This window comes from Ranitomeya imitator, chromosome 5 (genome assembly GCF_032444005.1).
Source record: "Ranitomeya imitator isolate aRanImi1 chromosome 5, aRanImi1.pri, whole genome shotgun sequence".
NCBI lineage: Eukaryota > Metazoa > Chordata > Amphibia > Anura > Dendrobatidae > Ranitomeya > Ranitomeya imitator.
In genome coordinates, this window is record NC_091286.1 from 595069994 (window position 1) to 595094500 (window position 24507).

Consider the following 24507-nt stretch of genomic DNA (forward strand, 5'->3'; position numbering starts at 1 on the left):
TCTCAATGGATTCAGTTTAAACTGCTAACACTGACCTACAAAGCCGTCCATCATCTGTGTCCTCCATTTATCTCCGAATTAATCTCCCAATATCTTTCCACACTATCATCCTTCTCTCATCCACACTTGTATGGTCCTCATCCAGTCATCTCCAAGAGTTCTCCTGAGCATAGCTCATCCTCTGGAATTCCATGCCACGGCATGTCTCATTGACATCAACATTCGGAAACCTCAGACAGAACTTGATAAGCCATCTCTTCAATAAAGCCTACAGTCTGCAATGACTCCGCTGTCACCTCACCAACATTGGAGCTGCCACAACCCCCAACCTACTGTCTCCATCCAACGGCCGTTTGTTGTAAAATAACTATTATTCTTTTGAAAAGACCAAATAAAATCTGGTCTTTTATTTGGCCGTTGGTTGTAAAATAACTATTATTCTTTTGAAAAGACCAAATAAAATCTGTTGTCACAAAAGAAAAAAATGCAAAAATTGCAAATAAATAAATGAGGAATGATTACTTATTGGCGACATGGGAAGTCTTAGAATTTTGTCTTTTCCTCATCTACATCGACAGCATAGCAATGCTTTAGAAAGCTATCTCCTCTCCAATATTTATGTTAACATGGAAAGGCACAGGGCTTTTTGAAATTAAATCCATCTTTATTCAAAGAAGAGAAGTAGAATTGGAAATTAAATTGAAGTGATATTCCATAGAACCTTAAACTGGCACAACTCGCTGATTGTATATGGCAATAAAACCCCAGAAAACTCAATGTTTTGCTTTCAAAATGCAATAGAAATGTTTTCTCAATGCTCCTTTCCTGCTTCTCTATAAAATCTCATAGTCTGTTGACATTGTGTAAAATCAGAATTTATGTCTTCTTTAACTCACTGGAAGAAACGCATTTGAGTAAAGTCTGTAGAAGTTAAACCAGCAAGGAACTGAATAGAGATGTGCCTAAATGTGAACCGCTTCATTGATAAGCTGCTAAAACCTCTTAAAACTCCCTTCTCTGCTTTGAACGTAGATTGCAACATTTCCATCTTTATAGATTTGACCACCTGTACTGGAAGGTATATTTTTTTATCACATATAGAAACTTTTTAGAAGTTTCAAAATGTAATGAAACTTCCCCCGTAATAAAAAAAATAGTGATAAGTTGAACACTTCTCAGATGGGTGGCCTTAAAACTTTGATGCACCTGATTGGACTGAAGTTGTTTCACTTTGTATCTATAAAAAAATACTAAACATTTTTTGTCTCTATGAACATATGCAGGGGGAGCTGAAAAATTTGATTTATTAAAATCTACATTCATTTCGAGCTTAAGGGTTCATTAGGTGGTCCTTCTCAGTGGCAGCAACAGCTGTATGGAAAGGCTTGGTTGTCAGCCATTGAATGAGACTGCCCAGAGTAGAATGAGAAGAGGTTTAGATCTATAAATGTGTCAATGCCTAGTGCTCATTATAAGAACGGTAAAATTTATAGAATATTGTATCTATAGAAATTAAAAAAAAAACAACAGATGTTGTTTAACCCTATAGAGCCTGGGCGCCGGTTGTTAATGCAGCAAGCTCCAGTCGCAACAGTCTAACCTCCTAGATGGAAGAAGGATCCATAAGATTATGGCTCCATAAGTTTACGCCTTTTGGGATAGAAACCTTTATTCATAGCTATGAATAAGGGTTTCTAACCCAAAACACATAAACATTTTACTTTTTCTCACCATGTTTTTTCCATTTCTCACCTGGATTCCAGCCTGGCGTGTTTCTTCACTCCTTGCACCACACTTTGACCAAACAAGGTCTACCAAGGTTCCTATATGAATACAAGTGGTTTTCACATTGAATTGAACTCCCTGGAAGGTGAGCTGATTACCTCTTTTACAAACCTCTTAAGGCCCCTTCACATTAAGCGACGCTGCAGCGATACCGACAATGATCCGGATCGCTGCAGCGTCGCACAGACCGCTCTCCAGCGACCAACGATGCCGGTAACCAGGGTAAACATCGGGTAACTAAGCGCAGGGCCGAGCTTAGTAACCTGATGTTTACCCTGGTTACCATTCTAAAAGTAAAAAAAACAAACAGTACATACTTACCTACCGCTGTCTGTCCCCAGCGCTCTGCTTCTCTGCACTCCTCCTGTACTGTCTGTGTGAGCACAGCGGCCGGAAAGCAGAGCGGTGACGTCACCGCTCTGCTTTCCGGCTGACCGACGCTCACAGCCAGTACAGGAGGAGTGCAGAGCACAGCGCCGGGGACAGACAGCGGTAGGTAAGTATGTAGTGTTTGTTTTTTTTACTTTTAGGATGGTAACCAGGGTAAACATCGGGTTACTAAGCGCGGCCCTGCGCTTAGTTACCCGATGTTTACCCTGGTTACCAGTGAAGACATCGCTGGATCGGTGTCACACACGCTGATCCAGCGATGTCCGCGGGAGATCCAGCGACGAAATAAAGTTCTGGACTTTCTTCAGCGACCAACGATCTCCCAGCAGGGGCCTGATCGTTGGTCGCTGTCACACATAACGATTTCATTAACGATATCGTTGCTACATCACAAAATGCAACGATATCGTTAACAATATCGTTATGTGTGAAGGTACCTTTAGATACCTCTGTTAATCACAGCATTTAGGAACATAGGAACAGAAGAAAGTGCTTCCAAGGCTCATAGCCCCTAGTCTCAAGGCTACCAGTAGCAAACAGTAGGTTGCAATACAACAGTATTGCAAAGTATTAAGTAGGTAAACCAGCGATCACAGGCACAAGTTCCATAAAGGGGCTGATTAGAAAAATTGGAAACTAAATTACAACTTTTATTTTTAATTGTATTAAAAAGTTGAATGAAAAAATACCATATTTGATATCACCTTGTGAGCAATTGTCCAAATTAATAAAATATAAAAATACTGATATCATACAGTAAACGCCGTAACAGAAAATGGCAGAATTTTTTTAATCACGTCAGCGCCTAAAAAAAGTTCAATAGAGATCAAAATGTCATATTGACCCTAAAATAGAACCAATAAAAACTACAGATTGTATTGCAAAAAAAAAACCAAGCCATCACTATCAGTCGCGGTATCACCTTCAGCCTCTACTCCAGCAGGTTCCAGCATCAAACAGAAGTGTTCAATTCCAGACACTGTTCGGACAGAACAAGCTACAGCTTCTGCATGGTTGTCTGTGGCTCATAAACAGAGTGCTTAGCGCAGTCTCCATTCAGGGAGAGATCTCGGCATGTCTCTTTCTCAGCTACAGCTCACATTTTGGCTGGCCACTCACGAGCATCACACTCCACTCTGCATCATTCAGCAGACTGACACTTCCTTATTAACTGCTCCTCCACAAAGCTACTTTCTAGTTCTTAGCAAAACCGTACATGTGTATCTAATCAATACCCTTCAGAGCTGGGATTTAACCCTATCCCTTCTCAGCTACAGTGTATGTTGAATTAACTTCAAGCCTATGTTTGTGATAAATTCATAAGTAGTGTTCAGACTGAAGATTTTGGAACACGTGAACTGTTACCTTAATATTTGCTATTGAGGCACAGGAAATTATGGCTTTTCTTATAAAGCTTTGGCTAGGCTGGTTGGATACTGAATGTTTAGAAAGTGATTTTGTGACTTCAGCTATAATTAGTACAGTTGGGTAAGTGTATGAAATACCTTTTTTAGATTAAAAAATATATATTTTATCAGTTTAATGTTTTATTATTTATATTTTAGAACCCAAACTATCAACAGTAAAAAATACACACAGAAATGTAAGTAATTCCAAGCATAACATCCCAACGAACATGCATCTGTTCCATGTTATCCCTACCTAGATCATAATTATTGTGACGCTGTCACAGGTGGACAGTGACATGGGGCCATCTTATGATGGAATTGCTTATCTTTACTGACAATAGTTTTCTATAAAGTTTTACAAAAACAGTTATAATGGACTAGACCAGGAATGCAGCATTATTTATGAAGAGCTAAGAAAACAATATATATACAAATACCATAATTATACTAAAGTTGGGAAAATACAGTGTATATGATGTGAGAGTGCCCTAACTTTTTGTCTAATTTAATAATTATTGCAGGCAGGTGCCGCTAAATACTGGGCTCTTTGATTTGCATCATACATATTATGTCACTGTAGATAAATGAGGGTCATTCACAATTTTACACATAGTCATATTTTGAAGGGTAGCTCTTGCCATCTTCGCTGCGTCGAGACTCATTGTAAATTGATTTCTTGCTCTTGTCTTCGTATACTGATGTCTTGTAACCAGCACTTTTGGCAGATACATGGTAGGAAACACCTTTGTACCTAGAGAAAAATTATTAAAGATATATTAAAGATATAATATCATTCCTTTCTATATTTAATGCTATATTTATTGCCATACATAACACACTTGGCTTGACCCAGCAGGTTTTTACACACATTGATGTAAGATCAGGGCTAATTTTGGGGTATTGTAATCTGGACAATTGATTGGTCCTTCATTTACTATAAGGAACAGGCTTAAGAAAATAAAAAAAGTTTATTGTTTTTTTAGAATTGAATTTCAGTATTTTTAGGAAGTTGAGTTGTTTCTATAGGATCTTTAAAGGGAACCTGTCACCCCGTTTTTTGAGATTGAGCTATAAATACTGTTAAATAGGGCCTGCGCTGTGTGTTCCTATAGTGTATGTAGTGTACCCCGATTCCCCATGTATGCTGAGAAATAACTTACCAAAGTCGCCGTTTTCGCCTGTCAATCAGGCTGGTCAGGTCGGGAGGGCGTGGTGACATCGCTGGTTCTTCCTCAGCTTTACGTTGGTGGCGTAGTGGCGTAGTGGTGAAGACACAGCGCGCGATCTGCGCTGTCATCCCTTTCGTCGGTGGGGGCGGCCATCTTCCTGGGGCCGCGCGTGCGCAGATCGAGTGCTCTGCTGCACGGGGCTTCAGGAAAATGGCCGCGGGATGCCGCGCGTGCGCATTAGAGATCGCGGCGGCCATTTTCCCAAAGCCGAGATGCAAACTCGGCTTTGGGAAAATGGCCGCCGCGATCTCTAATGCGCACGCGCGGCATCCCGCGGCCATTTTCCTGAAGCCCCGTGCAGCAGAGCACTCGATCTGCGCACGCGCGGCCCCAGGAAGATGGCCGCCCCCACCGACGAAAGGGATGACAGCGCAGATCGCGCGCTGTGTCTTCACCACTACGCCACTACGCCACCAACGTAAAGCTGAGGAAGAACCAGCGATGTCACCACGCCCTCCCGACCTGACCAGCCTGATTGACAGGCGAAAACGGCGACTTTGGTAAGTTATTTCTCAGCATACATGGGGAATCGGGGTACACTACATACACTATAGGAACACACAGCGCAGGCCCTATTTAACAGTATTTATAGCTCAATCTCAAAAAACGGGGGTGACAGGTTCCCTTTAAAAGGGTTGGACCATAAACACCATTTTTCACCTCTCCATAGGATAGATTATAAATGTATGATCTCTAGGGAATCCTGGAGGTTGCTGAAACCCCCATCAATTGTAAGAACCTGTGTCACACATTCTCAGCATGGTGGTCATGCCTTCGTACTACCCCGATACACAACTTCTCTGCGACAGATGGAGCTAATATATTAAAATGCTTAACTATTTATCAGTCCCATATGCAAAAAAATGCTCTTAACATGGTTGGAGGGTCTCAGCAATCATACATTTTAGCAATTTAGCAATCTAATCTTCCCTTCATCTCTAAACTCCTCGAACGCCTGGTCCACTCCCGTCTTACCCGCCATCTCTCAGATAACTCTCTTCTAGACCCTCTTCAATCTGGCTTCCGCTCTTTACACTCTACTGAAACTGCCCTCACTAAAGTCTCTAATGACCTACTAACAGCTAAATCTAATGGTCACTACTCCATACTTATTCTCTTGGATCTCTCTGCAGCATTCGATACTGTGGATCATCAGCTCCTCCTCACTATGCTCCGCTCCATCGGCCTCAAGGACACCGTTCTCTCCTGGTTCTCCTCCTATCTCTCTGACCGATCCTTCACTGTATGTTTTGCTGGTTCCTCCTCCTCTCACCTTCCCCTTACTGTTGGGGTTCCTCAAGGATCAGTCCTAGGCCCCCTTCTCTTCTCTTTGTATACTGCCCCTATTGGACAAACAATCAGTAGATTTGGTTTCCAGTACCATCTCTATGCTGATGACACCCAATTATACACTTCTGCTCCTGATATCTCGCCTGCCTTATTAGAAAACACCAGTGATTGTCTTACCGCTGTCTCTAACATCATGTCCTCCCTCTATCTGAAACTAAACCTGTCAAAAACTGAACTCCTCGTGTTCTCTCCTTCTACTAACCTACCTTTGCCTGACATTGCCATCTCCGTGTGCGGTTCCACCATTACTCCAAAGCAACATGCCCGCTGCCTTGGGGTCATCCTTGATTCTGACCTTTCATTCACCCCCCACATCCGATCACTGGCTCGCTCTTCTTATCTGCATCTCAAAAACATTTCTAGAATTCGCCCTTTTCTTACTTTCAACTCTGCAAAAACTCTTACTGATTCACTTATTCATTCTCGTCTGGACTATTGTAACTCTCTACTAATCGGCCTCCCTCTTACCAAACTCTCCCCGCTCCAATCTGTCCTGAATGCTGCTGCCAGGATCATATTCCTCACCAATCGGTACACCGATGCCTCTACCTTGTGCCAGTCATTACACTGGCTACCCATCCACTCCAGAATCCAGTACAAAACTACTACCCTCATCCACAAAGCACTCCATGGCTCAGCACCACCCTACATCTCCTCCCTGGTATCAGTCTACCACCCTACCCGTGCCCTCCGCTCCGCTAATGACCTCAGGTTAGCATCCTCAATAATCAGAACCTCCCACTCCCGTCTCCAAGACTTTACACGTGCTGCGCCGATTCTTTGGAATGCACTACCTAGGTTAATGCGATTAATCCCCAATCCCCACAGTTTTAAGCGTGCCCTAAAAACTCATTTGTTCAGACTGGCCTACCGCCTCAATGCATTAATGTAAGGATCCCTGTGTGGCCTATTTAAAAAAAAAAATAAAAAAAAAATTGTTCTCATTCACTTTATGCAGTTAATAGCCCTCTGTGTCTGTACTGCTACATACTTAGGCAGTTAACTGGTTCATGCAGCTTTACATGAACACCCGAGCCTTACACTATGGCTGGTCCGAATAACGAAAGCAATTGTTACCATCCACCTCTAGTGTCTCCCCTTTTCCTCATAGTTTGTAAGCTTGCGAGCAGGGCCCTCATTCCTCCTGGTATCTGTTTTGAACTGTATTCCTGTTATGCTGTAATGTCTATTGTCTGTGCAAGTCCCCTCTATAATTTGTAAAGCGCTGCGGAATATGTTGGCGCTATATAAATAAAAATTATTATTATTATTATATTATAATCATACAACCTGGTGATAGCCAATAGATGTTCTTATCATCCATCTTCTTTAATTTTTTGAGCTTTGTTTGGATATACAGTCATAGCAAAAAAATTTTGAGACTGACCCAAATGTTGTTTTTCACAAACTTTGCTCCTTCAATTTTTATAGTGACAATTTGTCTCAATTCTAGATTATTAGGAAGAGTAACAGATGAATTGCAAGAAAATTGTAAAGTAATTTTTTGCTATGAAAATTAACTTAATCACAAAAAAATTCCCACTCAATTTTAGTCTTCCCACAAAATAACTGTCTTACATAATTTTAGTTATCTTATCATTAGCCTAGGAGAAAGTGTTAACAAGGACAAGACAGCTGATACCAATCAGTCATACTGATTGAATTATTAGAGCAGACTAGTTGCTTTAAAAGGTGGCTGGTGCTTGAAATCATTGTCTTTTCTATTAACCATGGTTACCGCCAAGAAAATATGTGAAAGGCATTTTCATCAAAAGGACTGTACAGGCAAGGCCATTCTTGCTTGTAAGTTTGCACCTAAATCAACCATTTTCGTAAAATTTCAAGAATTTTAAAGACAGAGGTTCAATTGCTGAAAGAAGGATTCAGCAAGTGCCAAGACTGTCTCTTAAATAGCTTTCAGATGCAGGATTGGTTCAATATGAGTACAAACATGCTAAGGAATGGGTGCAGACAGGTGTCAGTGCATTGTTATGCACAGTGAGACAAAGGCTTTTAGAAGCTGGCTTGTTGTCAAGAAGGTTGGCATAGAAGCCTACTCTCTCCATGAAAAATATCAAGGACAGACTGTGGTTCTGTATATAGTACAGGAATGGAACTGCAGAGGATTAGGATAAAATTATTTTCTTTGAAGCCCCCTTCAGACTGTTCAGGAAATCTGTTAGACGGGTAAGAACAACTACCATTAATGGTATCTAAACATCCTCCAAAAGTAACTTCTTTCAATGATCCAGGAGCAATTTAGTCATGAGCAATGCTTTTTCCAGCACGGTGAAGCACCATGTCACAAGGCAAAAGCGATAACTAAGCCGCTCGGTGAACAAAATAGTGAAATTTTGGGTCCATGATTAGGAAATGCCCCATTGAGAACTTGTAGTCAATCATCAAAAGTGGGTGGGTGGACAAACAAAAACACAGAACTTGTGATAAACTTTGAGCACTGATTAAAAAAAATAGGTTGCCATTAGTCAAAATTTGGCCCAGAAGCCGATATCCCACTGTCAATGGAAATTACAGAAGTCTTGAAAAAAGGGTCAACCCTGTAAATATTGAGTCTTGTATAAATTTGATGTATTTGTCAGCAAAAGACTAAAAACTAATGAAATGTTTATAATTGTAGTTTAGTAACAATAGAAACATCCAACTAAAGATTGAAAAAACTCTGAAGCAGCAAATTTTATGTTGTACACCTAAATCTTAACTAGCTGGAGTGTGATGCGCTGAATTCGCGAAGGCCCCAATTTCATCTCATCTAGACCAGGTTGGAATCAGATGCTCTTGATTAAAAGACAAACGCCTATTAATGAATCAGGGATGTCTGACAAGTGACAGGCACCACCGTGCATCTTGATACAAACCTTATTACAATCAAGGACTGAAGTACGGTTTCTGACATAAGGAATACCACAATAATTCCTGTTCTGTGTTGTGCAATAATCTTGCAATTTTTGTTGTTTTTTTTGTTTCACCAGTCAACTGGGGTGAATGCTCCAAAACTGTCAACATTTTTGCACAAACACTGATTTGAATTCTGAAATAATCACTTTGCTGAATGTGAGTCCAAGAAATATTATTAATTGGCTAAACACATAAAGCTCCCAACTACAAGGAAGATCTCTACATTGAAAATTTTTTTGGAAATTCATAGTAGATGCATCAAGAACAATTCTGCCATTCATATAGTATTTTGCCTGTTAATTACGGATTCAAATCCATTGCTCAGTAATATAAAGATTGGTTGTCCTTAGACATCCACTGTATTTATTCATCCAATTTTCCATTTGTAGCAACAGGAGTCCTCCTAGTTGAACTTGCAACATTAAAAATGGGTGTCATACTTTTGTCTAAATGGAGCTTGTTTATAGTTTGTTTTTAGGAAACTCATTTGTTAAAATTAAGTTCACAAATCGACTTACTTAGTTTCTTCAGGCATGAGACCACGGCATGCTATGCACATCATTACTCCACCAATTAATGTGACGCCGCCAGCAACCCATCCAACAAACAGTGCAGATCCAAATGTGTACCTGCGTCACAAGGAGACAACATCCATTGTTAGGATCAGATGAATTATATTCTTCAGTTATCTAGACCCATGCACACAGAGATGGTGAAAAAGCCATCAGCCAATGAAGGTAACTTCAGACCTTGTCAAGAGTTGAGATATTTCACGTTGCGTTAAAATTGGTAATTTGAGAACAAGGCCAGTATATGACCTCAGTGGGCAATACATGATGGTCACCTCTTCAGGCTCTGAATCAGTCATAACACAGTATTTTATCTTTTATTTCCTGGAGTAATTGCTTACAGTAAATGGGTTTTATGTATCTCGTTTGCATAAAGTAGGTGATATGAATCTTCACAATTACCTTGTCTGAAGTGTCTGAAGACCTCCCATACCTCCCATGCCACTAATGGCTCCACCTGTGTACATGCTACTAGTGGTCATCCAGAAGTTGGTCACCAGCATATTAGCAAAGACTGACACCCCGATTATGGAACAAAGACCTTCAACAGACAAAAATGAAAAAGACAACATTAATAACTATAATTAATAACAAGGTTACATCACTACTTGGTGATAAAAATGGAAAAATCTAATGCAAGGAAACAAACAAAAGCTTAGTAGAAAGATGCCAACATTTATGTCAACTGCTTTACATGGAGACAAAATTGTGATTTGGGAAATAATTTTTTGTACTGTAATCAAAATCTTGTATACAGTTTTCCAACTCTATATGCCATATATGTTAGAATAATAATATAGAATAATAAAAAGCTCCTCAATTGGATGTATTAAAAAAAATGTTCTTGTCCCAAGATAATCTTGTAATTGTAACCCTGCTGTGTACTGTGGAATGGCTGTGTCTCAACGTGTCTGATCATACCACAGCTCTTGGGCAGGGGAAGAAGCAAAAGAGTATACACACAGGACAGCACAGGATCTCCGCTGATTCTTTCTGTGAGGTAAAAAATTCCTAAACTGTTAGGGAAATGTTTTTCCTGACAGAAACCAGCAGGACTGATCCCGTGCTGTAATGCCTGTATGCTCTTTTGCTTCCTCCCCTGCCCAGAAAAGAATCATAAAGGTAAAGAAGATTAACAATTCTAGGTGAGGTAAGAGGCTTCAAGACTTTAGGCATGGTCACTTAATCAGCAGACCACATAGAGCACCAGAGAAGTGACCTCACAGGGAATCAGATAAATTTTGACGAAGGCTTTAAAGGGACACTGTCACCAGAATTTGGAGGGAACAATCTTCAGCCATGGAGGCGGGGTTTTTGGGTGTTTGATTCACCCTTTCCTTATCCGCTGGCTGCATGCTGGCTGCAATATTGGATTGAAGTTCATTCTGTGTCCTCCATAGTACACGCCTGCACAAGGCAATCTTGCCTTGTGCAGGCATATACTACGGAGGACAGAGAATGAACTTCAATCCAATATTGCAGCCAGCACGCAGCCAGCGGGTAACGACAGGGTGAATCAAACACCCGAAAACCCCGCCTCCATGGCTGAAGATTGTTCCCTCCAAATTCAGGTGACAGTGTCCCTTTAAATACCAGCACTTTGGATATAGTCAGACTCGAAATGGATAATGTGACACATTTTACTACTACTCCGACTCTAGAGTGATGGAGAGAGACCAAAGAAATGGTTAGGACACATCTCTTCAGACTTTGCGCCATGGTCGTAACTTGAAGTTGCTGGGCCTCAATGCAAAAGATTGCAATGTGGACCTCTAGGTCCATGTGCTATTTATAATAATGATGTCTTCTTATGCGATAACAGGGCCCAGATGCATCTTCTACCTCTGCACCTCTTCTTGCTCCACATTTCATTGTGCACATCAATGTTATAAATTGCAACAACCAGATACCTTAAGATCTATTTAGTCTTCCATGGAAGATCAGATCAATCACAATTACTGTAAGGATCAGTTAGTTGCATGGATTCCCTTGGCGGGAACATTTTATCAGTAGTTTTTCCATGGTAAAAATGTTGTAAAATTACAAATCCAGGCATTATCGGTTACAATCAGTAAATTTAATTTAGATAGTCAATGCTTCTTCTCCTCCCTCATGGCTCTTCAACACGCTATCCACTGTGATGAAAGAAACCCCAGCTCAAATCTATTTTCTTCAAAGCAACACAAATGGCCAACACAGTAAGGTATCAGATTACAAGTCTTTTGATACTCCATAAGAGGGGAGGGATGATGAACAATCAGCATGGTGAGGATTCACAGCCACACTGCTCAATACTGCTTCGTAATGTTTTGCATGCGGCTTCTGTCTGTGTGTTACATAAAGATAGAAGTGCAGGAATCTATCTCCATGTGTGATGTGTATAGGAGACATAATTGCAGGTACTCTCCACACAGAAAGTTTGACAGGACAGAAAATAGGAGTTAGATTTTGTAGAAGATAAAACAGCTGAAAAATACAGAATACAAGTTATGGATCTATCCCACATGTACACACATAAGATATCTTATTTTAAAAAAATAATTAAAATAAAACTTCACTTAACTCAACCTCCACAGGTCCAATGCTGAGCCTCTGCTGCTGCTCCTGGTATCTGGTATTATCTGCAGCATTGACATCATTAAGGTAGTGCGCAGCCAATCAGTGATTTCAGCAGCTCTTTGGCGTAGATGAATCGTCCCATGCAGAGCCACTGAGCTTACTGATTGGCTGCTGCGCTGTCAACAGAACATCAGCGCTGCCGCCAATATCAGATACAGAGAACAACAGCAGAGACTTAGCGTTGGACCCAGAAAAGGTGAGTAAAGCGCAATTTATTTATTTATTAAAAAACACTGCACCCTAGGAGCACTGTTTTATGAAAATAAACAACTCCATTAAGTCTATTTCAGTATTAGTTTTTTTTTTTTTAAAGATAAAAGAGAAAGAAAACAGCCTTCTCACCTGCAACAATGAACATTACTCCGGATGTCAGGGTGATATTGGCTTTGGCAGCGTCTTCCATGCTTCCAATTCGGATACATTTCAAGGCAAAGATGGAAATGAGTAAACCAATTGCTCCTAGTACAATTCCTACAATCATCAAGGCTCTGACTGCCTGGAACATAGCTAAAAAGAGAAAGACATCGGGATCAGTTACAGTTTTTTTTGGAGAAGTTTATGCTATAAGATGACTACTTTATAGATTCCAGAATCTCAGGACACTTGATCAAAAGCCAGGCGGTGAAAAGACTTGGTAGAACAAATGAACATGAAGCTGGGCCCTACTCTACCATCTATTCTCTAGGTCCTTGTCTCCTTTTTTTGGGGGGGTTCCTAGTTAACGGCACCAACATTCCATTAACTGCAGCTCACTTTAATTAATAATAATAATAATAATAATTTTATTTCTATAGCGCCAACATATTCCGCAGCGCTTTACAAATTATTGAGGGGACTTGTACAGAAAATAGACATTACAACATAACAGAAATCACAGTTCAAAATAGATGAATTCTCACTTTGGGTAAATGTTACCCTGATAATTATCCCATGGTCTCAAGTCATTGTTAATGTAGATTGTTTAGGTAAAATAAAACCTTGTTATTCCCAATTTATATGTGAATATTGTATACATATATGTACAAATATATAGAAATATTCTTTATGCAACTACCCCAACATTTTATCCTAGTAATTTTTCCCTTTCTGTAATTTTTTTTAGTTTAGTTTCTAACACTTAGAACAAAAATACATTTTAATTTTGAATCATAGAATATTCAGTTATGTCCATAGACAATTAGTAATTTAGATGCAGTCTGGAAATACAAATTGAAAAGCAATAGGTTTCAAATATTTAAATTAGAGGGCAAATTTATTTTTTTTCTTTTTCTATCTGACTTTTTTATAGTCTGCAATACAATTAATTTCTACAACCTAAATTTCCTTTGTGAGAGAATATAGCAAAGCTGCATGGCCAGTAAACTGTACAGCGGGATGCATATGGTTCTGGAGTTGTAGCTTGGTTTTCTTTATTCATGTGAAAATTCAGACAACCAGGGAATATGCTCCATCGAACTCCACTAAAGCTGTGCCCAAATGCAGACCTCCAAATACATCTTATGTCACATTTGCCTTTATTAATAGGGGTTGTTCCACCTTTAAGTATGATATTTTTTTTTATAAAACATTAAAATGAACAATGTTTGGCATTAACAATCTGTTAAAAAAAGATTTGATGAGGAGTACGACATTATTGGTGTTCAAAGTGTATAGTATTGTACTTTTCCAACTACTGAGCTAAGTTCTGATGGCGACATATGCTCCGTCAGTCTCCACTTCTCTACACAGAGATCCTGAGTTTCCAACAGAGCAGTAAGTAGAAATAGCAATAAATTTCCCTCCTGTTTGTCAAGGAAAAAGCAGAATCTCTGCAGTAACATAGCAGTATAGCTCAAAAAAGGCTCTTTCAGCAGGTGAGGTAACAAGGCTGCCAGAAGGGGAAGGAGATTGATTAGAAACAGATTAACACAGATTAACAGCAGCACCAAATAGGGAGATAGAAAAAAAGTGAATTTTAACTTAGGCTACTTTCACACTAGGTTCCGACGCTAGCAGTGAATGCGCCGCACAACGGAGGTAGCAGATGCATTTTTCCTGCGCATCCGCTGCCCCATTGTAAGGTGAGGGGAGGTGGGGGCGGAGTTCCGGCCGCGCATGCGCAGTCGGAAAAAGCGGTCCATCGGCAGCAAAAAACATTACATGTAACGTTTTTTGCTCCCGGCAGTCCGCCACAACACAGCGCAACCGTCACACGACGGTTGCGATGTGTGTCAATGCGTCGCAATGCGTCGCTAATGTTAATCTATGGGGCAAAAACGCATCCTGCAAACATCTTTGCAGGATGCGTTTTTTCCCATAAACGACGCATTGCGACATATTGCAAAAAACGCTAGTGTGAAAGTAGCCTTAGTGATGGAGCCAAATTTTTGAAATCTGACCAGTGTCACTTTCTGTGGTAATAACTCTGCAACACTTCAACAAATCCCAGTGATTTTGAGAATGTTTTTTTGTGACACATTATACTTTATGACAATGGTAAATTTAGGTCAATATGTTTTGTGTTTATTTATAAAAAAATATCAAAAATTTGAGAAAAATGTTAAAAAATTAGTAATTTTCAAAATTTGATAGTCAAACCACAGAAATACACTAATAAATAACATTCCCCACACGTCTGCTTTACATCAGCACCATTTGTAAAATGTTATTTTATTTTGTTAGCATTTCAGGAGGTTTAAAAATGTAGCAGCAATTTTTCATTTTTTCAAGGAAATTTAAAACATTTATTTTTTTTAGGGAACTATCCATGTTTGAAGTGACTTTAGGGGTCTCGTATATTGGGAAACCCCCAAACGTGATACCATTTTAAAAACAGCACAACCTGACATATTGAAAACTGCTGTCAGGTAGATTATTAACCCTTCAGGTGCTTTACAGGAATTAATGCAAAGTGACATGACAGAAATGAAAATGTGTATTTTTACCACCTAAATGTCTCTAACTACTGAACAGGTTACAACAGCCGTCAGACTCTGAGGCCGCTATTTGGTCATGAATTGCCATGGCAAATATCAGGACCACACAATCATGATCTGAGGGCACCAATTGGGATAAAGAGGAAGCCCCCACACTCTGTTAACCATTTATATGATGTAGTCACTATTGACAGGAGCATCTAAGGGGTTAAACAGATATGGATGGTGCAAGCACTGTTTGTGGCTGATACAGCAAGTTGTCAGCTATAGTGTACAGTGGACAGCTGCTGGATTGTCACCTGTATGGGGAGGCTATTCTCTATTGGCTGTCATTAAAGGGTTAAATACTATTTTTTTTTTTTTATTCAACAAACACACTATAAATCAAGTTAAAACAACGTTTGACAGCATTTTAAGACTTTTTGCAAAAAAAAAAATCATGGGATAATGCCTTTAAAACATGTCAAATTTGAACTCTTTATTATATATATGCTTGAGGTTTTATTGGCTTGTTATGTCTAGTCTGTATTATTTAAACACCAACACGTGTAAATGACTAAACCAGAAGTATTTTGCTACACTGTAATTTCACCTTATTACTTATATACCTTTATATAACACATTAAAGCAATTGTCCGCCATTCCTGTGAAAATATAAGTGCATTTGTGTAACAACCGACTAATCATTCCTATCACAGTTCTCGTTTTCACGGGCAGGGTGTGGACAGCGTTGACATTATTCATACGTCTGATAAGGACCAGAACACCTGAATCACTGGCGATAAGATGTGTTCTGCTTTGCCGAACAAAAGAGCAAATTCACAACAAGGGTGCTATTGTTTAACAGCATCTGGAAACCAGTAAAAAAAAAAATACCATTTTATTTCCTAATTTGAATAATGAGCAAGTTTCCATATTTTTATGCATTATTCCTTAAGTACATTTGTGCTTTTACAGTCACCTCGAATTCTACTCCGATGTCAGTTTTTAGACGTGAAAAAGTGTTTGTCAACTTCATCGTCTCAGCTCAAACGGTGAAAACTCTTCACCACCATACTTAGCACATATGAATATGACAAAACTGCAAATCCACGGAGATTAAACATGTTTTATAATAAAAATAACCGTCTCAAAAACAACACTTAGATCAATTCTGTTTGAAATCTTGAAAAAATGTATGTGAAAATATTCTGTCAACATCTCTTCAATCCTAAAATATATTTCGGTACATTTTATATCATTGACTCTCTCACTGTCGAAAGAAAAAAAACAATAAAAAAAATCTACAACCATAATCAAAAATATGTTGAAAAAAAATGTAGACCTGGTAATCCGAGGATGGTAAAGTAGGGTCGACACTCCGTGAATCCAGAGCTCTCTCGTACACAGCTTCTCCATAGTCCCTGGTACTGAAAGACTGCAGTCACTGGGTTATCGTAGAGGTCCTGTGTGCTCCACATATCAAGACCTGTGGCTGCAATGATGCCAGCAAACCCTAGGGCTGAGACTACGAAGCCCATCGTTTGGCACATGGTGACCGACATGGTTGAGAGATGTTGAAGGTCCAAGCTGGTTCTGTCTGCTTCTTCTGATATGCTGCACTCCTATTCTGAAGGACAATTGTAACCTCCTCTCTCTGCCACCTGCCTTGTTTGCTTAATATGTTTTCATAAGATATCGCAGTTTCACCCTCATCGTGGGTAGTGTGTGGTTGAGTTTCACATGACACAATGCAGCGGGCTACAAGGTTTTGGCATCATGTTAGGAGCCATCGTCATGGTTTCTATTTTTGATCGAAACCTCTTATGCTTTTTGTTGGATGACTATATACAGAAATTTTTTTTGAGTTCACAACTGTTTCAAATTCAGTATCATTGTGTTCATATTTGCAATTAAGCTTATGGCAAAGTTGATTGTTGAATAGAATGGAGTGGATGGAATCTGAGAGATCCCATTACAAGTCAGTGTGTGTTGACCATAGATGGTATTTATAATTCAATGGATCCAATTCTACGTCATGCTATAAATTGACACCATTAAGTATCAGATTTTCAACTGACAAACAAAAATTCTGAATATCCCAACTTTATGCCATTACGGACTTATCTTGGTCTGCTACCCCATTGATATTTAAAATAGAGTTAATCTAAAATGGACTTCCTCAATATTCCTTACATTATTTTGTTTCTGTTCACCTAACTATTGGTCACCATGCTTGAAATATGCTCTTAAAGGTAAGCTAACTCGGCATGCCACTGTATGGCCATATAATATAAAATATGTCAGCCACTGACTGCCATTTAACAGCCATGTCTGCTATTTAGGTGGCATATGGAAATCTATGGTCATGTTAAGCATACATGTTGAAGGCATTTTCCATTGTATACAGTATGGTTAACATATGGCTTAAAGAAGTTTTCCCAACATAGCCAGTTATCTACTAACTATAGCAGTGTTCCCCAACTCCGGTCCTCAAGAGCCACCAACAGGTCATGTTTTCTGGATTTCCTTAGTATTGCTCAGGTGATAATTGCATTACCCGGACAGGCAAGAATTCCATCACCTGTGCAATACTAAGGAGATCCTGAAAACATGACCTGTTGGTGGCTCTTGAGGACCGAATTTTATGGAGCACTGACCTATAGGATAGCGGATATCTTTCTGATCAATGGAAGTTTGACCAGCGGGAACTTCAGTTTATAAAGAGCCCTGCCTAAATGGAACAGAAGTTGAGTATGCACATCTATGGGACTGCCGGACATAGCTGAGCCCTTTTTAGACAAATAAGGGAACAGAGGTGAGCATGCTTGACTTTTGCTGAGGTCATCACCACAGTGATCAGTAGGCCATTCCTAATCCTAAAAGGATAACTTATAATCTGAGGAAAAACCCTTTAAATTATATGGATCTAGTTTTAAACAATACCTTTACATTGGTAATAATTATCATATGTGATCCCTCTTCAGGTGATCTTTGAATCATGATAGTTAGGAATGTCTCAGAAACACTGTTCAACAAAAGTATCGAATGTCCAGTGGCAGCCTTTTATGGCAACCATTACAGGGCCTAAAGCGGTCCCTTTAACCCACTTTCCACAACATTTAGAGGGTCTGTTTACTTAATCTTTATTTAAAAAAATGTGTTGGGAGCATTATTTTGTGGCACTTACAAAATTATAAGGTTCTTATAGACTCTCCTCCTGCACTTGTAACTGGAGCCTTTATCCAGACTGTACAGCTCTCCAGTCCATACAATGGCTGCTGGTGGAGGAGCATGTGACCAGACCTGTCGATCAGTCTCCTCCAATTGAACAATATTGCTCATTAAATGCAATGGAAAGACACTGATGGACAAGTCTGGTCACATGATACTCCTCCACTGGCAGCCATTTTGAGAACAGTAGACCTGGGAGTCTGTGATGAAGGCTACAGTAACAAAAGCAGTAGAAGAATCTATAATAATTATATATTAGTAAGTCCTACAAAATCATGTCCCAAACACATTTGTTATGATAAAGATAAAATGGACAACACCTTTGATTACTATATTATTATGCAGTCATATTGCATAGATTATCACAGAATATTCACAGAAATATCACAAAAATTTTTTAGACATAAAACGCAAAACATAACAATGAAGAGTTTTGAGTATCTGGGTATGTGGAATATTAGAGGGTAATTCTATTAACACTGAAAGGAGTGACACTAATGGATATTTCCCAGCCCTTACTTACTGTATGTAGAAGGACTTGAAAATTCATAAGCGACTGAATACAATATTAAAACATTCCACATAAGTGTGACTGACACCTATTTTCCAAAAATGTCTGATCCTTTTTTTGATGTGGAAAAAAATATAATTTTGTAAAAACAGAAAACCCCTTAATGATGCAAAAATATGCTGTAATATAAGAAAGTATAATAGAAAATATAAGAAATAATTTGTCTTTGAAGCTCTACCAACACCTTAGAATACTGCAGTGCCTGTAATTAGTCTTAAGCCTAAATGTAGAGGCCCTGAGAGAAGTTAGGTGTCATGGGTTTAGTACAACAGAAAGGGGCCTGAAGACTGCAGCGTCTGATTTCACATACACTGTGCATTCACATGCACTGATTAGCTGCACTTCACCACCATATTAAACAGTGAAGGTTTCTGCTAGAAGTGCAGGGGTTCATCTGTTCAGTTGAGATCTCCTGGAGCTTTCCTGCTTTTATGGTCTCCGCTGTTCAGTGATGGCCACTCCACTCTGTTTTATAAAGCCACCTCTGGCAATGAGGGATTGCCAGTGCTACTTTCATACTGCCTGACTCTGGAGCTGGAGGGGTTGGTTGTTTGAGGAGATGTGTGGAGTGTTGTTCGGAAGACTATTGCTTGGTGATTTGTCTGTGTGCATATCCTCATTGTCTTGCAGCGCCCCAGAGCCCTGGTTCGTTGCAGTAATGTTATTCTTCCACCAGGGGAAGTGATATTACGTCTGATGGCACTAAAGGAGTCCACCCTGCCAGGTATCACAAACCATACACCACACTTCACACTCCAGTCCACCAGGGGGAGCCTTGCTCCTATCTATTAGGGCACTCCTCACATTAGGGTAAAACTGGTGGGTTGGATAGAAAGTTAGTCAGAAGCTGACTGGGCTCGGCCCAGGCAACACCTGTCAGGCAGACAGTGGGAAAGGAGGAACACCACAAAGCTGCAGACAGAGGGCCCCAGACAGGGGTGGGATCCTGTCGGAGGCCTAGCATGAGACAGAAAGACATGGAGCTGCGCCTGCCCCACGTGCAGCAGCATCCTAAGAAAAGGATATGAAGAGAATTGTATTGTAGAGGGTGAGAAATGAAGTAATAGCACAAGGAGAAGAAAACCAGAAGGAGTTCTGCCCTGAGAGAGGCTGCCTCCTTCTGAGGCACGTAGCCTGTGGCCGGAACACCGAGGGAGTAATAGACTATACGCTTTACTTCAGAGACCGGCAGGACAGCCAATTCCAAGTTGGTTGCCCGACCTTAATACCTAAGAAGACATGGTGGCAAATTGTGGGGGTCGGGGCATCTCTAGGGTCCCTATAAACAAGCCTCAGGCCATCAGTCATACGGGTTTGTCCTATCCACACAATCTGGGGGACAGAGGGGAAGAAAAAACATCTAGAACATCTACAACAGTTGTGAGGACCTTACTGAGTTGCTCAGCAGGGAGGTACTACAACACCCAGGCGCTAGTAGGAAGGCTACTGATTTCCACCTGGATAAGGGAACTCTGGATTTGCCTTCAGACCGGTCGGACTCTGCCTACCCTGTGATCTGGTACTCTGGACTGTGGATGTTGAAGCCTTCAGTAAAGGTAAAGAGACTGCAACCTTGTGTCCTCGTTATTGACTGCGCCCTACATCATCCAGCATTTACCAATTACACTCTAGGAAGCCCTGGGGACACACCTCACCTGTGGGAAGGTATACCATCTAGCTGCCATAACATCAACCCAGCGGACCCCTAAGCAGCGTCGGTCACCCTGACCGAATATACCATAGGTGGCGTCATGAACATTATCCCTTTAAAGATCTTTTCCCCCTTTTATCTATGGACGTCCCGAGGGCCACGAACTGGGTCAGCCACCGTGACATCCCCACTGAGTACAGAAGTAGGGCCCGGATCCGAGTACCCCACGGCCCTTGGGGGCGCTCCAGTCTCCTATTTGTTTTTTCCTTCCTTTACTTCTCTGTGTTCCACTATGTTGTTTGTGAGTGCATATCTCTATGACTGGTATTTTCATTTATCCACGCACATCTTCCCTTGCTAGTCTGGTTTGTGTATTTTTATATACTAAAACTCCACACTTCCCTGGGTGGAAGAGGTGACAGAAAAGGGCTGATTTGGTAGCTCAGAAAGGCATGTGACCCCAGCGTCTTCACCATCAGAAGTAATCTGGGGAGCAGTGAATGCTATGGCGCCTTTAGCTTTATGGACGGAGCCACTTAGCCCTGAGATATCCTGCAAGAGTGCTGTGACATTAACACTGGCCCAAATCATGTTTTTGATCCATCGTGGATCCAGTGGCTGCTCTGGAAAGGCAACTACAGCAACTCAGCTTGGGGATGGCATACCTATGCACTGTTGTTTTGCACCAACCATACAACTCTGGTTTAGTGACTGCAACTCCCAGGCAACGCCTGGCATCAGGGATGCCTGTAAGCTTTACTTTAAATTACGTTCCTACTCTTCAGGAACCAAGGAGCAATGAGTAGGGATAGTAATTTCTCTCCCCCAGGGTGACCTCCAAGCCTGAGTATTTTCTCCCCAGGCTGACTATTTGAGGATTTTTTCAGGTGCTGGATCACATATACAATGATCCCGATTATGTCTCCTCGGCAGAGTCTGCAATACGTCAGCTTCATCATGGAAACCAGACAGTGGAGGAGTATTGCTCCCAGTTATGGCAGTGGTCCACAAATACTAATTGGAATGACCCCGCCCTCTGTGGCCAGTTCAGTCAAAGGCTATTTGTAAAGGTGAAAGATACTTTTGCTATGTATGAGATGCCGGTTTCCCTTGAGATGGCCATGTCTCTAGCTATCTGTGTTGGACCACCGTCTTCACCAGAGACATAAAGAGACACTCCAATTTGAGGGGTTCCCGGTGTCAAGGGAACCTTGGTCAGAGTCAACTGTGGAACCCATGCAGTTGGACTGGGTGACTCATTCCATTGGTCCAAGTATAGTTCATCAAAAAGGGGAGTGTGCTTTTTCTGTGGTGGAAAGAGCTTTTTTAGGGTACTTTTCCTTCCTTATCACACCATCAGCAGCAGCCGGAAAACTAAGGAGTCCGAGTTGCGGGGAGGTTGACAACCCGGATGTACTTAGTTCCTCTGTGAGTAAGTCACAATTTTCTAACTTCTGAGATCCATCTGGGCAAAAATAAGGTCATTATTTCAGCCTTTCTGGACAGTGGGGCAGAGGTTAATTTGATCGATGCTACAGTGGGTACGGAAAGTATTCAGACCCCTTTAAATATTTCACTCTTTGTTTTATTGCAGCCTTTGGTAAATTCCAAAAAGTTCATTTTTTCACATTAATGTACACTATGCACCGCATCTTGACTGAAAAAAGATAGAAATGTAGTAATTTTTGCAAAATCAGAAAAATTTCTGACAAACTGAAATATCACATGGTCATAAGTATTTAGACCCTTTGCTCAGATACTCATATTTAAGTCACATGCTATCCATTTCCTTGTGATCCTAATTGAGATGGTTCTACTCCTACATTGGAGTCCAGCTGTGTTTCATTAAACTCTGCAAAGAGTTTGTATGTTCTCTCTGTGTTTGCATGGGTTTCCTCCGAGCACTCCGGTTTCCTCCTGCATTCCAAAGACATACTGATAGGGAATTTAGATTGTGAGCTCCATTGGGGACAGTGATAATAATGTATGTAAAGCGCTGCATAATATGTTTGCGCTATATAAAAATAAAGATTATTATTAATTAAACTGATAGGACTTGATTTGGAAAGGCACACACCTGTCTATATAAGACCTCACAGTGCATGTCAGATCAAATGAGAATCGTGAAGTCAAAGGAACTGGCCAAGGAGCTCAGAGACAGAAATATGGCTAGGCACAGATCTGGCCAAAGTTACAACAGTATTTCTGCAGTACTCAAGGTTCCTAAGAGTAAGATAATGGCCTCCATTATCCCTAAATGGAAAAACTTTAGGACCACCAGAATTCTTCCTAAATCTGGCGGTCCAGCCAAACAGAGCAATCGTGGGAGAAGAGCCTTGGTGAGAGAAGTAAAGAAGAACCCCAAGATCACTGTAGCTGAGCTCCAGAGATGCAGTAGGGAGATGGGAGAAAGTTCCACAAAGTCATCTATCACTGCAGCCCTCCATTTACCAAATGGCTGCAATGAAACAAAGAGTGAAAAATTTAAAGGAGTATGAATACTTTCCGTACCCACTGTAGGTTCATCTATGTCCAGGGCCTCAAACAATATAAACTGTCTAGACCAATACCTATAATTGCCATTGAGCCTGCACCCTTGAGCCATGGGTATTTTACTCTTGTCATTTAGTATTACAGGTAGGGGCCACACACTTAGAATTTATTGACTGTTATGTGCTAGAGGGTTTGCACTCTCCTGTGGTACTTGGCAGACTCTGGAGGTGGTAAAGTGGAGTGAATATTGTCAAGGACACTGCTTGGGTACCCTATGGGCCAGGGTGGGGCCCCAGTCTCTGCCTGAATGCCTGTCTAACTTCGGAGTTGCGTTTTCAGAACAGGGGTGTCCATAACTGCATCCCCATCATCCTTATGCTTGCACCGATAACCTGATTCCTGGGGCCAAGCTGCCAAAGTGCAGGCTATATAATATCTACGGTCCAGAGACACAGGTCATGAAGGACTTGTAAGGTTTTACTCACTAAGCTGTGGTTGATGTAGTCACAGGAACATGGTTTCATTAGAATGCCAAAAATGATTATTAGAATTTCATAAACCTCTTAGCATAAGCAAACAAAAAGATAGCCTTTCTAGGCACAAAGTGAAAACAGAAAATAAACATCTTCCTCCGTTCCTAAGAATGCAGTGAGTGAAGGACCTTCGATGACGTCGCGGTCAGGTGACCGGTCAGGTGACCAGTATCCTGACCGCGACGTCATCGAAGGTCCTTCACTCTCTGCATTCTTAGGAACGGAGGCAGACGCTTGCAGCGGTGACAGCCAGGGTTCATCGGAGGGGTGAGTATATCCATATTTTTTATTTTTTACATGAATATGGATCCCAGGGCCTGAAGGACAGTCTCCTCTCCTCCAGACCCTGGGAACCATACGCACCGCACATGCCGAAGATGACTGGGAACTTATAGGAACTTCCGATTCCGATTTCCGATATCGTAAAAATATCGGAACTCGGTATCGGAATTCCGATACAGCAAATATCGGCCGATACCCGATATTTGCAGTATCGGAATGCTCAACACTACTCTTGAGGATACCTGAAGAGGAACAGTTTTCATCATCTATTACATCTGTATGGCAAGGGCTTCCAAATAATTTGAAGAAGATGGGGTCCAAATATAACTATGTGGCTGATCAGAGATGTTTGGTGGGTCTGGACCTGTGTGTTGGTGATTTGGTGTGGTTGTCCTTGAGGAACATTATGTTGAAGGTTCCTTCTTGGAAACTGGGTCCCAGGTCCATCGGTCCTGATAAGATTGTGGCCATCATCAATCCTGTAGCATTCTTCTTTGCTTTACCACCCACATTTAGGATTCATAATGTGTTTCACCAGTCTCTACTGAAAAAATTTAGAATTTCAGATATCTATGACCATTG

The 24507-nt window shown here is 40.8% G+C and overlaps 1 protein-coding gene across 2 annotated transcripts in view; it reads right to left on the bottom strand.

Moving 5' to 3' along the window:
• Window positions 1–2806: 2806 nt before the first annotated feature.
• Window positions 2807–24507, bottom strand: part of CLDN18 (claudin 18) — a 34922-nt gene continuing 13221 nt past the window's right edge. Inside the window, exons 1-5 of one of the 2 annotated variants that reach the window (XM_069768123.1) lie at window positions 16507–16755; window positions 12610–12774; window positions 10051–10189; window positions 9598–9708; window positions 2807–4335 (exon numbers count right to left, since the gene is read on the bottom strand). In XM_069768123.1, coding sequence (XP_069624224.1) covers window positions 4188–4335; window positions 9598–9708; window positions 10051–10189; window positions 12610–12774; window positions 16507–16726 — 783 coding nt within the window. In that variant the 5' untranslated portion in view covers window positions 16727–16755 and the 3' untranslated portion in view covers window positions 2807–4187. Of the gene's footprint in view, window positions 4336–9597; window positions 9709–10050; window positions 10190–12609; window positions 12775–16506; window positions 16756–24507 lie in introns of those variants that run through there. The other variant, XM_069768124.1, reaches the window with a different exon arrangement.